The sequence below is a fragment of the Coffea arabica genome, chromosome 11c (genome assembly GCF_036785885.1).
Source record: "Coffea arabica cultivar ET-39 chromosome 11c, Coffea Arabica ET-39 HiFi, whole genome shotgun sequence".
NCBI classification, from domain to species: domain Eukaryota; kingdom Viridiplantae; phylum Streptophyta; class Magnoliopsida; order Gentianales; family Rubiaceae; genus Coffea; species Coffea arabica.
Window position 1 is genome coordinate 34,853,334 of NC_092330.1, and position 15,487 is coordinate 34,868,820.

Consider the following 15,487-nt stretch of genomic DNA (forward strand, 5'->3'; position numbering starts at 1 on the left):
CCTTTGGGCTGGTAACCACTACCAATGCATTAAAATTTAGTAGGTAGGAGGTAAAGATTCAAATCTTGTCTCCCACCAATTTTGCATCATCTTAACCACAAATTTGTGCTTAAAAAATCTAGGCGGGTGCGTAGTACACCTGTCTGGTCCGGTGGTGGTTCAGTCCCCTTCGAATTATCCTAGAACTTCTTCAGACCCTCTCTCTTCCCAAAGTGTAGGAAGGTATCATATCGACAAAATATATATATATATATATATATATATATGTATATATATGGATGATTTACTTGATACAGAAATCTCATAAGAATTTTTTTCTGTGCCTTCAAAAAATGGCAAGCTCAAGAATCAACGAGGATAGGAGCAACCGATCTGCTGCTTATAGAGCAGTCTTAGAGGGAAAAAAACAGTCAGTAGAAACCTTTCGCAGTTTCTGGAGGGAAGAAGGTGTGAAACCACTTGATAAATGTGGTGATACTGTTCTCCATTTTCTGGCCATTTACGGAAATGTGGATGCCTTCAGATTACTTCTCCAGGATGGTCTTGTGACCAGTGAAAATCTGAAGGCAAAGAATGTCAATGGCGACACTGCATTGCATGGAGCTGCAAGATTTGGCCACAAGGATGTTGCAGAGTTCATGTTAAGGACAGAAAAGGATTTAGTGTGTGAGAGAAACAAACTGGGTGAAACCCCTCTTTTTGTGGCTGCTGCATGTGGGAAAAAGGAAGTTTTCTCACTTCTGGAAAAGTACATCAGTGATTGCATGATGAGGAGGAATGATGGATGCACAATCCTTCATGCTGCTGTAATTGGAGGATATTACAGTAAGCTTCTGTATCAAGTAAAATTTTGATTGTCTCTGCAAAAGTAATCAAGTTTGTTGCTGAATTTGAACTCTATGCTTGTTCAGTTTATCAGATTATGCTATCTTATCTTTTGTCTAGGTCTATGCTGGTGGAATATGATGTGCAATGTTGTTGCATTAAATGTTAGTCCTTTTCAAGTTTTCGCTCTATTGTATCAAACAGGTTTGGCAATTGGCATATTGGAGTCGTATCCTGATCTTGCTGGCAAACGTAATGAAAAAGGAAAAACTGCTTTACATCTTTTGGCTGCAAAACCAGAGTCCTTCAGGAGTGTTTCTGCCTACACGCTCAACGATCTTGGCAGGAAGTCCCTCATTCCTCTGCATATACTCCGAGCTATAATCTATTGGTGTAAGTGCTGTATTGTTACCCACATGGAAGTTGCAACATAGTTCTTTTCAAGTACTTGAGTACTCTACCCGCATAGCTGATTAGGCAAATTGACAATAATCATTGGGCTGAATGTGATATGGTTTTGAAGTCAATGCAGATCCTATCAAGCATATGATTATTCCCCTCTTGTAGTATGTTCAGGTGACATGAATTTGTGCTTAGCCTGGAGACCTTGCTAAAAATCATCTAATTTAGTGTTTAATGGTTTTGGGATCCATGGAGAAGCAATTTGAACTACCATTTTATCTGCCAGCTGGTTTTTTTGAGGATGCCCTCAAAATTTTGAAAGAGTGATACTATGAGTTCGTTGTGTTGCTGGCAGGTATTCCGGTCTTGAACAAGGAATCGCAACCTGTCAACAGTGCAGAAGAACCAAGCAATTCAGCTTCCATTCATAAATTGGACAGATCCTCTTCTGTCAATTATATCTTGGGTAAAGCATCTTCTTGATAAAGCAATTCAGGTTCCATTCATAAGCACTCATGCTAGTGATGATAGAATATGTTGATAAAATTTTGTTTTCCCAAACTCTTCTTTTGAGAGTTGAAGCATAGTCTTGTCTAGCCTACCTTCGCAGTTACAAGAACGTCTTATTTCCTTTGAGTAAATTAGTTTCTTTATCATGCCTAACCCATGTAAGAATTTAGTTTTCAAGTGGTATTAAGCTGGGCCTGCATGCTCTCTTCAATTTCCTTTTATTTCACATATCTTTTATTCGTTCGCGAGCTGTAGAAAAAATGTATAAACAAGCAATTGCAACTCTAGAAATTCATTTCAGCCAATTGAACCTCCTCAAACTGTTTCTTTTTAAGAACCGAATAGATTTGTGCCAAAATAATAGATGCTAAGAATAACAAAAAGCCTAGGACATGTAATGGATCTTGAAGTACTCATTAATGGAGTTACTCATTAATGGTTTATCCAATTTGATGTATTTGCTCCCTAGGTTTTCCTTGGCTTAAAGAAATTGATGATGCAAAGCAAAGCCATGCAGTTGCACTAATGCTTGCAGAAAGGTTAATCAGAAGAGAAGATTGGAGCCACTATGTGCATACAGGGAGCAAAGATCTTGCAGGCAGCCAGTTTGGGATATCATCAGAAAAGAAAAATAGGATGCCAGATCCACTAATACAAGCAACGAGACTGGGCATCATTGAGGTAGTTCAGGAAATCCTCCGTGTCAACCCTGAAGCTGCATATACCTTCGATGGAAAAGGAAGGAATATACTGCAAATTGCAGTGGAGGAGAAAAAATGGTTCTTGTACGACTACTTGATGACTAGTGGTGCTAACATGGACATGATGCTAAGTGCTATTGATCACGAAGGAAATAGCATTATACATCTCGCAGCACGCCTGGAATCCCCTCCCAGCACTCCCCCTGGAGTTTTTCAGCAAATGATGTGGGAAGTCCTCTGGTTTAAGGTACCAAATTAAATTAATACCAGTATTGCATTGCCTGTTGTATATTGTTTTATTTTTTTTTCCGGACTATTTGCAACTTATGATTGATCTTTGGCTCAACAGCGGGTTCAATATGACTGTTATCCATATCTCTGGGAACTACAAAATTCTGATGGGAAGACAGCAAAACAAGTATTCGAGACGAAACATGCAAGCCTACGTGAAAGTGCTGAGAAAACTGTGAGAGAATTGGCCAACGCTGTGTTGATTGTGTCTACCCTCATTGGTACCATAAACTTTGCTGCAATTTTTACTGTACCTGGAGGTTTCGATCAAACGACTGGAGAGGCCATTTTTCTCAAGAACCGGCACTGGGAATTCGGCTTGTTGATGTTCTACTTATTTGGAGGACTGTTCTGCGCTCTGTTCACCATGGGGACTCTGCTTGTGATTATCTTTATGCGATTTGAAACTGATGATTTTTATGTTTCCCTGCCCTTCTACTATGTGACGGACATGATTTCCATCTTCTACTCGGCGGTCTTCACAATCGTAGCATGTTGCCAAGCATTAATAGTGCAGAAAGTTGTGATTACCGACTTCACACCCCTTGTGGTGTTCTTCTTTATCTATGGTCTCCTGGCCGTTGTGCTCATGGAAACATCATACGTGATATTCGACTATGTGTATCACCTAATTCGTTATTGCCTTTGTTATAGAGGGCTAGAATTTTAAGCATTGCCCTTGCTTATTCATGTCAATTTCGTGCAGACTGAAAAAGTTTTGAGCAAGTTTGTGAAGAACTTTTGCTCGTCATCAGTATTAATTTAGGTGTCATCCGTTCTCATTGTTTAAACAATGAAATCAGAAAAGCCTGTTAGTTGACCTTTTCTCAAATCAATACTCAGCACATAATTGATTATGACCTGGCGTAGGTGAAATTTTTCGAGGCAAAATTTTGTGAATGAAAGGTTCATAGCAGACTTCTTCAAGGCCTAGCAAATTACTTTTAACATTCAACTGCTGGTAGGTGTTGTTTCCTCTCACACCACCGCAAAGTAATGACGCCTTTAGTTCTGCCATTTGTAAACTGACCATTTACTCAACCTAGCAATCAACAGTGTGTTGATTGTGTCTGTCCTCATTGGTACCATAAACTTCGCTGCATTTTTTACTGTACCTGGAGGTTTCGATCAAGACAATGGAGACCCCGTTTATCTCAAGACCGGGCATTGGGAATTCGGCTTGTTGATGTACTACTTAGCTGGAGGGCTGTTCTCCCCTCTGTTTGCCATGGGTACTCTGATTGGGATTATGTTTTTGCAATTTGAAACTGAGGATTTTTATGCTGCCCTGCCCTTAAAGTGTGTAGTCACCACAATTTCCATCATCTTCTCCACGGGCTCCACAATCCTGGCATGTGGCCAAGCATATATAGTGGAGACAGTTGCGGTTAGCAGCTTCCAAATCCTTCTGGTGCTCTTACTTTCTTACGTTATGATGGCCCTTGTGTTCCTGGACACATCATATCTGATGTTCGACCAAGTATTATGTGATTCGTTATTCACTTTCTTATAGAGGGCAAGACCCTTAAGCACGGGCCTTGTTTATTCATGTCAATTGGATGCACACTGGAAAAGTTTGTGCTAAGTTTGTAAAGAACTTTTGCTTGTCATCTACTTATTTAGTTTAGGGTGAATTTCGATTTGGCCCTCCAAAGCTGACCAAGGTGTCGAGTAAGCACGTACTTGAAAGTGATTGCATCTCAATTAAGCCCTTCAAACACAGAACTATGTTCCAAACCAGCCCTTTGGTCAACTCAAGTTACATGATTAACGTTTCGTTGAGCTCTAAGAGATGAGTTGATGATAATAGGTGCAGCTTAAAAAAAATTAAACTAATTAAGATTTTCAAGATTGAGATTATTGAGTTTTTTTTTTTTTTTATTAATCAGTTTTTGAAGTTGGTGAATAGAGATTGGAAGAGTAGGAGCTTAGAAGTAAAGTAGCAGGAGCATTTAGTAATTGACACTTTTTTTCGTAATTTTTTTTCCCTTGTTCAGCCAAGATGTTAATTGCTTCAAAGTCCCTAACAGTTTGATAAATTTTCATTTATCTCTCAAGCCCACTAAAATTTTAATCACTTGACTTGAGTTGACCAAAAGAATGGTTTGGAATGTAATTCTAGGTATGAAGGGCTTAATTGAGATGTAATAATTTTCGAGGGCTCAATTGACACTTTCGAGGGCCATATCAAAATTCGCCCACTTACCTATTCCTATATACTATTATTCAGTGTTATTCACTGTTACGGGTTGCTCCGGAAGGAAGGAAGGAAGGAAGGAAGGAAAAATGGAGTTCCTTGTTCTCAAATTACTTCTCCATCATGTTCAAGCGCTGCGCCACCTTTTCAGTTGCAGAAGCATAGGGATCATAAACAAATGTTGAGCTAGAAGAAGCAGTCCGGCCCATCTGATCACACTCCAGCGGCTTAGTGATTGATCTGTATGCAGAACAAAAAGGACAGGAATTAAAGTGGAAGACAACAAAGTCAAAAGAAGCTCGAGTTTTTCTATATATTACGACAGAAGGCACCAGATAGAACATGGTTTTTCTTTTTGTTTTGGATTCCATGGTAGTCTGAAGCACCAAATTCTAATCTACGCAGTAGCTCCCCCCACTCAATTGTTCGTGTATTAGCTGGGTTAAGATTGAAGTTTGAACACGAATAATTTACACCATCTAATACACAATTATCAGCCAGCAGCTTATTTCATCAATTCATTCCACCTCCATGATGAAGGTGTAAACTAAATAATCTAAGCCTTAAAATCTCAAATTAAGTAAATCACAACCATCAACCATTCCTTCCCTGACTCAAAAAATAATCATCCCATTAATTCAATTTAAAAGTTCAGGTAGACTTTGAATGCATTGGCTTTGAAAAGGAGGTTCTGTAGTCAAATGAACTCCCAGTTGATTATTCATAAAGAATATCAGTCCACTTTTTGTAATAAAAAAGACACGGTTTTTTCATCAAGAAAGGGTAAATTACTACATATCTCTATGTGGTTTTGTCTATTACTACAAGACTTTCCTAAAGTTTAAAATGTCCACATGAACCCTAGTAATTTTAAGTAAAGTGAAAACTGGATGGAAAATAGCATTTATAATGTCCGTTATTTGATATTTCAGTATTATCCTTAAATACTAAACATATAATAGGAGGTTGACCACATTGCACCAAGCCATACCATAAAAGAATTATGTAGACACATGAGAATAACAGTTAGATTAAGAGGATGTTATAGTTTAAGTACATATGTTTCAAGAGTGTATCTGGGTCAATTAACTAGAGTTACTTTTCACTTTATATAAAAAGTAAAGGAAAATTATGTCGATATTTTAAAACGTTAAAGTGATCGTATGAGAATAGATATAGTTTCAACTTAGTCCTATTCAATAGTCCAACCAATCAAGTTGGCCAATCCACTAGATTTGGAAAAACCTGTTGAGCTTAACAGTGTTCTACTCGCAAATTTAACGAGTGAAAATCAAAATTTCTGTCAATATTTAAAAAAGCTCACAATATTGGGCTAGAAAGTTTGAATGTGCAACCTCTTCCCTAAATGGTATGCTGGAGCTAATAAAGCAAGTAGCAACTACAAAAACACAAGGCTTTTTGGTGTTTAACGGAAAATTTTAATATTTTAAAGGGCAAATTCCACTTTACCCCCCTGTGATTTAACTTTTTTTACAAAATCCTCATATAGTTTCAAAAGCTATACATAACCCCCTTATGGTTTGGATTAAAGTGTCAAAGTAATGGGAATGACCATTCGTAACGAAATCATCTAAAATATCAAAAATACCCTTATGTAAAGTTTATTAACCAGGGGGGTTTATGTATATATTTTGAAAACCATAAGGGGGTTATATGGTAAAGTATTAAACCATAAGGGGGTTATTTAGTAAAATATAAAAATCATATGGGTTAATGTGTCATGTATTTATAAGGGTAATTTCGACATTTTTAGAAGTTCCATTACGAGTGACTATTTTCGTCACTTTGACATTTTAATCCAAACCATGAGGAGGTTATGTATAGATTTTAAAATCATATGGGGGTTATGTAAAAAAATACTAAATTACAGGGGGGTAAAATGTAATTTGCCCTATTTTAAAACATTTGTAATAGCTTATGTATATTGTTTTATTATATTATGGTATCTACTGGTTCAACCAATCGGACCCATAGTTGAACTGCTAGCGTACTATATTGGTCACTTTATGATGTTGATAGCTGTTTTGGATTTAAGAACTAGGGCAATATATGAACTATATGGTCTAAATAGTCATTTACCCAAAAAAAAAACGCACGTTTTTGTGTTTTGCTAACTTTTCTGCTTTGAGGTATCTCCAATGTATGTCTGCAGTAATTCAAAAGAGGTTTCCAAGTAGTGATTAGGTAGGGGTGATAATTTTTAGTACAACATGACAACACAAATCAAACATGACTCAAAATTAACAAGTTTCACATGATTCGTAACTAACAAGTTTAACATGACTTGGATTTATATGAGCTATTGTTTGGTCAACCTGTTAACTGCACAAATGTAATGGGTTGGGTTGACTTAACCTGTAGATTGACTTGCTAACCCTATAGTAATTTAACATTACTAAATCATCCTAGTTCTTGCTATTTTTTTAATCATTTTTTGGTGATAAGTTCTTGCTTTTCTTTGACAAATCCAAAAAATAAAGAGAGAAATGAAGGTATGTAAAATGCATGGTTGCACGGGCTTGCAAGTTTAGTTTAAAATTTTAAATTTGAAAATTTAGAAACTTATAAGTTTTTTGTTTTATTGTGTATGACAATATTAGACTTTTTTTTAAACCTTTAAATATTGAGAATTTTTTTGCTTTAAATATTGAAAATTGGTTTATACTTAGAAGACTTTATTACGTATTACAACTTTATAAACTTTGAAGACTCTTAAGTTTTGTATTTATTCTTACGTATTGTGCCTTTAGAACTTGATTTGTTAGCAAGTTGGTAGCTTGAACTTTGAACGTTCTGTGTCTTTTTTCTTTCCGCCACCAATTATCTGCAAGAAGTAGCATTAAGACAAAACAAACTCTTAGATGCTAAGGAGGTCTTGGTCTAGTGAGATTGCAACATTAGGATTTAGAAATTTTGGATTCAAATCTCTTTACTCCCACCCTACTTAAATCTTACCCCTCCTTTGCTTAAAAAATGGGTAAATTATATTTTACCCCCTGTGATTTGCCCTTTTTTATATAACCCCTCTATAGTTTCAAAAGTTATACATAACCCCTCATGGTTTAGATTAAAGTGTGAAAGTAACGGAAATAGTCACTCGTAATGGAACTTCTAAAAATGTCGAAATTACCCTTATAAATACATGACACATTAACCCGGTATGATTTTTATATTTTACCATATAACTCTCTTATGATTTTCAAAATATACACATAACCCCCCTTGGTTAATACATAAATTTCAACTTTACATAAGGCTATTTTTGACATTTTAGGTGATGCCATTATGAATGATCATTCCCGTCACTTTGACATTTTAATCCAAATCATAAGGGGGTTATGTATAGCTTTTGAAACCATATGGGGTTATGTAAAAAATGCTAAATCACAGGGGGTAAAGTGGAATTTGCCCTTAAAAAATTTTGTTAGAAAAAATCTTGGATGAAAAGTTCCATTTCAAGGGATGAAAATTACTTCCACCAGAAAAGTCGAGAAAAAAGAAACCATAGGACTCTTAAATTAGATTGTTACATTCGATTAACTAAAAAAAAAAAAATCACGACTGAATTTGAAGTTGATTTAGTGAATTACATTGAGTACAAAGCCACATGAAACGTGAAAGAATTCCAGAAAGAAACAGCACCAGTAATTTTCCTTACAACCTAGCAGCACGCATGCAACAAGTCCGGATACCTAGCTTTACAATCTTTCTGAGGTATGCAATGTTATCACATAACTCTCCTACCATTTTTAAATATCTATACAACCTCCTGCAGTTTTAGACAAAGTGAAAGCTTAACTAGAAAGTAGCCTTTGTAATGTTGTTAGTTGAAATGTCAACAAAACATTTACTTAAGTACTAAAAAAAGAGGTTCCATAAATCCACAAGGGGAATACAAATATATGCAAAATTATGGGGAGCTAGGTGAATATTTATGTGAAACGATAGGGGGTTAAGTGGATATTAAAATTTCATAACACGTGTTTCTGTTTTAACATCAAACCATAAGCTAATCTCCCTTTCTTCACCTCGTTGCTCAAATTTCATCCATCCTCGGCTAGGAAAAAGAATTTAAAAAAAAAAACTATAACGGAAATATGGATATAAGGAAAATTGCAGGAGGTTAAGTGACTATTTATGCAAAACAATAGTGGTTAAGTGGATGCTATAAATTCATGATCTGTGATTTTGGAGAGTGAGTTGCTTTACATCCAATTTTTTACTTTATACCAAATTATAGAGAAATTACGTGGATATTTTGAAATGTTAGAAAAGTCGCTGGCAATATGCAACACTACATGAACTTTATTAGCAATTTACCCCTTATATTGAGTTTGCTTGGGCTTGTGCAATGCTGGACAATTGGAATTGGATCCTCTCCTTGACCCTTTTCTCTTTAATTAACCTCCCTCAAAAAAAGTAGTTCCGAGAGTTCAGTTAGCGTAGTTCGAATCAAGGGAGATGGTGATGCATTGAGATCGGACATGAATAAAGTTCAGGACATGAAGAGGTCCTCCATTGGTCACATTCTGACATGGGAGAGACTGGAGCTGTTGTTCAGGAATCGACGATGATGTTGAAATTGATAACGTTTCCGCCCCAGCCTTGGTTGGTTACATCAGAGAAGAAGCCATCTCCTCCCCTCCCTCAGGAAAGTCTATTTCACTTGCACAAAACTACTAAGCTTGGTCGGTTGAATAGCAAAACAATTGGAACATCTTTCTTTTTCACATACGCAACAATATGGCCCAGTCCAACGTCACATCTAGGGGTGTTTCGCGAATCGAGCCACTCGCGAGTCGATTGCGAGCGGCTCGAATACGAGCTCGACTCGAGCTCGAGGCAATTAAGTCGATCTCGAGCTCAAAAACATTAAATTCGTTGTCAATTATATATATATTTTTTATTTTTTATTTTAATAGTAAAATTACATATATATCCCTAATATTTTATTATTTGTTAAAAAAATTATTGTTTTATTCATTTTTAAAAATAAATATTTATTTTTTATTTTTTAAAAATAAAATAATAATAATTATTTTTTTTATTTTTTAAGCTCGAGCTCGAGCTTGATATTTTGAGCTCGTCGAGCTCGAGCTCAAGTTCGAGCTTCACAAAATTAACTCGAGTTTGACTCGATTAGCCAAAACTCGACTCGACCTCGGCTCGTTTGCACCCCTAGTCACATCCAAAGAAGGAACCAAAACTTATATTTGAATTTTGAAACCATGGCTGGACCGGCCGGTTTGCAATCCACGGTCTGTGGTTTGACTGTTCAGACTATAAATCGGCTCCGATTCATATTTTTAGTTGATTGAAATTAAAACCAGTGAGAACCGTATGAAATGGTTCATACCATTGAACTAACTTTTTTTTTTTTCGTCCATTAAATTGAAAAAGAAGAAAAAAAGAATGGGTTCTCCTCAATCTTAAAGGCTAATCACTAAGTGCCATATCCACTTACCCTCTTATCAAGTTTTCATCTCTACTCTCCAATTTTCTTACTTTCTCCAAGCTCCAAGTTTCTTTTTTTCTTTTAATTTAATAAATTTGCAATCTGTAAGTCACAAAAACATAGTTTAAAGTTTAAAGTCAAAGTGTCAAATTCCTAACGACGTGAATTTTGTTTAATTTCAGAATATTGTGGTATTTTTTGGGTAGGATTTAAGATTATTTTTTACAACTGAGATAAAATTTATTTTTTTGAACTTATCATTTAAAAAGTTGATTTGTGAAAGTCCAAGTTCTTTAAAAATATTAAACTTTTTATTTGATGAAGTCTTGAATTAGTTCATTGGATATCTTATTTTGTGCACATATATTTATATAATCTATTTTTAAAAAAATTCATTGAGTTGGAGTTGAATCAGTCCCAGTGATTGAATCGTGATTCAAACACCTCATTGGTTCAATTAATGATCCGAGTTTCAAAACATTAATTGTCTTTGAACAAGATCCACAGTCAAAGGCTGAAGTTGGTTTACGCCAGCATATTGTATACTTAACTCTACTAGACTTAACTCTAGTTGAGCAACACAGAATTTAAGATTATCCAGCCATAGAGGAAACTTCCTTTTTTCTGCTTTAAAACCCCGCAGTTGTTATCACAATTGGGAGGTGACATTCAATACCGAAAGTTTGGAAGAATAGCCCAAATGAAAACAAGGATAAAAAAAGCTTTAATTCTTGTTGAACGTCACATCCAAAGAAGGAACCGAAACTTATCTTTGAACGAGAGCCACAGGCAAAAGCTGAAATTGGTTCACGCTAACATATTATATACTTTAAATCTAGTTCTGCAACGCGTTGCAGAGTTTAAGATTATCCAACCATGGCGGCCTCTTTTGCCCTTTTGAAACCCCGCAGTTGTTATCACAATTGGGAGGTGATATTCAATGCTGAAAATTTGGAAGAGTAACCCAATTGGAAGCAAAGATTGATTAAAAACGAAAAAGCTATAATTATTGTTGCAACCTTCTATTTACGAGATAAAACAATTTATTCTTTTTCATTAACTTCATTCATGCCAGCTAAGTAAGTTTAATTATTTGCACTGATAATCTTTTTAAATTCAAAAGCTTCTCCATTGACTAAATCTACAAATATATATATATATATATATATATATATATATATATATATATATATATATATATGTTTAATTATACCAATTTACCTACTCTCCCAAATAGTCCAATAGTATAATTGTATTGTTGTAATTTTTATATATTACAGATGCTAAACTGAAAAAAAAAAAAGAAAAAAAAACGTTTTTACTAGCTGAATTAGAATTTTATAATTTTATTCAAAAAACTGGGGAACTTTTCATGACTCAATTATTTTTATTCACCGATCAATCTGAGTAAAAAAGTTTTTTTTTTTTTAGCATACTTAGTTTTGAGATGATGGTGCGTGTGGCCCAGGAGTCAGCTGGCTGGTTTATCTTCTACTAGATGAAATTAAATATGCCTTTAGATGATGAAACTTGAGGGACCAATCTCAGTTAACCTTGGTCAATAAACAATTACAAGGGCTGTTGAGCAAAATTGGTTATATAATATGTACCGGATAGGAGGTCGGTCCAGGACAATTTGACAATTATACCAACAATTTTTTTTTTCTCTATCCTGCTACCAAAACTTTGCTTGCAACAATGTCAAACACAGGGAATGACCAGTTTGATCTTAAAGTTGTTAAAGCTCGTAGGATAATCGAATTCCTACAGGACGACCTGAATTGGCTGATGCAAGACCAAAGATCCATTGATCAATTTTTTGGTTTTAACAAAACGAAAATGATATCCCTTCGCAAAGATCTTACATTCCTGATGTCTTTCCTGGAAAGGGTTCAAGAAAATTCCGTTGGTGACCATCCAATTGTTGCAGGTTTGCTCAATGAGATTACTTCTTTGGTTGATCAACTATTAGATGGGGTTTACTCTTATATACACTATAGATATGGAACCATAAAAAATGATGGCATCTTTGGCTATTTTTACTTCAGATTTTTAAAAGAGGTCTACGTCCTTCGGTTGGCTTCGGGCTCTTTTCTCATATGTATATTCAGAAATTTGGCTGAGTTTTCTGGGATGGGCATCCTCCAATATTCTAGAATTAGGACCGCCTTCCATCTGCTGGCTTCTTTCTATCTATTCATCTTTTTTTTCAAATGTATTGATAGAAATTTGATTCAGTATGCTGGGACAGTCTTCCTCCACTATTCTAGAAAATTCCTTCAGAATGCTGGGATGGGCTTCCTCCAATCTTTTATAAATTTCCCTCAGAATTCTGGTTATTACCTTCTGCATGCTCTTTTGTTTATTACGCTTCAGTTTTTTTTCATTCTATTCCCTTTGGTTTTCAATTCCGTGATGCCCTTCCACCAATATTATCGGAAGATTGGTCCTTTGTTGAAGAAGATCAAGTCTGTGAAGCAAAAGGTTTTGGTTACTTTCAACGGCAATGATGCACCTGATAAAGCTGGAAAGCCTTCTGTCAAAATTTCATTGATACACAATCCCAGTTCTTTTATAAAGGAAAAGATAGTGGTTGGACTTCATGAGGAGGCAAGAGAACTGCTACACAAGCTTATTGGTGGGAGAAAACAATTGGAAGTGATTTGCATCACTGGGATGGGAGGAATCGGTAAGACAACTTTGGCACGTAGATTGTACGATGATCCAGCTGTTGTTAATCATTTTCATTTGCGTGCATGGACATCGGTTTCTCAGTTCTGTGAAAAAAGAGAGTTATTCTCTAATATTTTAAGTTCCATCTTGAATGAAAGTGATCCAATATTTTCCATGAGTGATGAGCACATGGGAGAGAAGTTGTATAAGTGCCTAAAGGGAAACAGATATTTGATTGTGGTAGATGACATTTGGGACATTGAAGTGTGGAATGAGATAAAGGTATGTTTTCCAGAGGATGACAATTGTAGCAGAATTTTGATGACTACTCGAAATGAGGATGTGGCTTCAAAAGTTAGAATTAGTAGTAGTCCCCCTCACCGTTTGAGGTTTTTAACTCGTGATGAAAGTTGGGACCTTTTCAAGCAGAAGGTATTTCCTGATAAGAGCTTCCCTGCTGAGTTGGTTGAAATAGGGAATCAAATCGTTGCAGACTGTAAGGGCCTGCCTCTTGCAATTGTTGTTATCGGTGGACTTCTTGTGAAGGAGGTCAAGACACAAGAATGGTGGAGACAGGTTGCTCAAAATATAGGATCTGCTATTAGTAATGGCCCAGAGAATATCATGGATATACTAGCATTGAGTTACGAACACTTGCCGTCTTCACTGAAATCTTGTTTTCTTTATGCTGGATCATTCCCTGAAGATTATGAAATCCCTGTGAAGAGGCTGATAAGGTCTTGGATTGCTGAAGGGTTTATTCAGCACACTGATGAACAGCAGTTGGAGGATGTGTTACCTGAAGAAGGCAAAAAGAATAAGAAGTTGGAAGATACGGCAGAGGATCATCTGATAGATCTCATCAGCAGGAGCCTTCTCATAGCTGCAAAGAAAAGACCTGATGGTGGAATAAAGTCTTGTCGTATGCATGATCTGTTGAGAGATTTATGCCACAGGAGGGGTAAGGAAAAGAAGTTTCTGCAGCCCATTTGCAAGTGTAGACAAAATGATGCTCACAGTCTTCGTACTTTTTCTGATTGTCAATATTTCCACTTCCATAATTCTCATTTTGTCAATCAAGGCAAAGTATTTAACAAAGATACATTGCCAGTATACAAACTTCTCAAAACACTGGATATGAGGCATATCAATCTAAAATCATTTCCTGAGATGGTAGCACGGTTACTTCATTTGAAGTACTTGGCACTTCGGGTTGACCGCATTGAGAAGTTACCACCATCAATATTTGAACTCTGGAGGCTTGAGACTTTCATCCTTGATGGAGATAAAGGAGGCAGAGTTACCTTAACTACTGACATTCTGAAGATGGTGAACTTGAGACATTTTCAAATTTCACAGGAATTGGTACTTCACCAATTTTGGAGGGCATTATCACCCATACTGGGTAAGTTGCAAACCATTTCTCAACTATGTCCTTTAAATTCTGTAGAAAACTTGCTTGCAAGCACTCCCAACCTCAGAAAATTGGGATTTCATTTCACATTATCTGAGAGAAATGAATCCTTTACATTTCCCAATCTTTCTGGTTTAAATCAGCTTGAGGCACTGAAATTTGAATATCAAATTTTGGGCATGATGCCTCTAAGCATTCCTCATCCAAAGATGTTCCCTCCAAGTTTGAAGAAGATGACACTAATAGGTAGTCATTTGAACTGGAAAGAAATGGCAATTATAGGGGAGCTACCTAACTTGGAGGTTCTCAAGATAAAAGACAATTTCTTCAGAGGACCATTGTGGGAAACAAGCGACGATGGATTTTGCAGCCTCAAGTTCTTGAAACTCTCGCATTTGGATCTTCAAAACTGGATTTCCTCAAGCAGTCATTTCCCTAGACTTGAGTGGTTAGTGATAAATGGATGTCTAGATTTGGAGGTTATTCCATTTGAGATGGGAGAGATCCCTACACTGCAGAAAATCGAGGTGTACAAATCATCTGAATCAGCAGTGGAATCAGCAAGGCAAATCCAAGAATCACAGAGATGCTTCGGTAATGATGATTTCAAGGTCTTTATATACCAGCATTTTCAAGAGTACTCTTAAGAATCTGGAGGGTTTCCTAGATTTAGTTACATGTATATATCATGCAAAGCCTCTTATGTATTGGCTGTATTTTTTGTCTTTTTCCTTTTTCCAGATGTGTAGTAACCTGATTCATAGTGTTTCTTACAATAAGAAGTGATTCTGATTCATCTGACTATTACCTGGCTTCTCATTATCAATCTATACTGCTGGTTGTAGCTGGTGCTTTTGCTCACAGTTTATCACAGGCAGTCTATCAGTCCGTGATATGATTTCTCCGAGCCCAATACTGTCCCTGGTCACATTTTTGTTGTTATCCGGGTAGAGCTTAATTGAAGGCAAAAGCTCTGCTGCAGGCATCAAGAATCATGA

At 36.2% G+C, this 15,487-nt stretch overlaps 2 protein-coding genes across 2 annotated transcripts; both read left to right on the plus strand.

The window, feature by feature from the left end:
* The first annotated feature begins 332 nt into the window (after positions 1–332).
* LOC113719324 (uncharacterized) lies at positions 333–4,278 on the plus strand. Its single transcript, XM_027244536.2, has 5 exons — positions 333–825; positions 1,030–1,218; positions 1,583–1,693; positions 2,207–2,685; positions 2,788–4,278. The coding sequence occupies exons 1-5, from the start codon at positions 333–335 to the stop codon at positions 3,397–3,399; spliced, it is 1,884 nt and encodes a 627-aa protein (XP_027100337.1). The 3' UTR covers positions 3,400–4,278.
* Positions 4,279–12,100: 7,822 nt separating this feature from the next.
* On the plus strand, positions 12,101–15,136 carry LOC113718448 (putative late blight resistance protein homolog R1A-3). Its single transcript, XM_027243353.1, has one exon. It carries the CDS (start codon positions 12,101–12,103, stop codon positions 15,134–15,136), a length of 3,036 nt encoding a protein of 1,011 aa, XP_027099154.1.
* Positions 15,137–15,487: the final 351 nt, after the last annotated feature.

Coding starts and splice junctions, on each gene's coding strand:
- LOC113719324 (XM_027244536.2), top strand. CDS start 333: ATGGCAAGCTCAAGAATCAACGAGGATAGGAGCAACCGATCTGCTGCT. Junction 1,219..1,582: donor CCGAGCTATAATCTATTGGT/GTAAGTGCTGTA, acceptor TGTTGCTGGCAG/GTATTCCGGTCTTGAACAAG. Junction 1,694..2,206: donor TTCTGTCAATTATATCTTGG/GTAAAGCATCTT, acceptor TTTGCTCCCTAG/GTTTTCCTTGGCTTAAAGAA.
- LOC113718448 (XM_027243353.1), top strand. CDS start 12,101: ATGTCAAACACAGGGAATGACCAGTTTGATCTTAAAGTTGTTAAAGCT.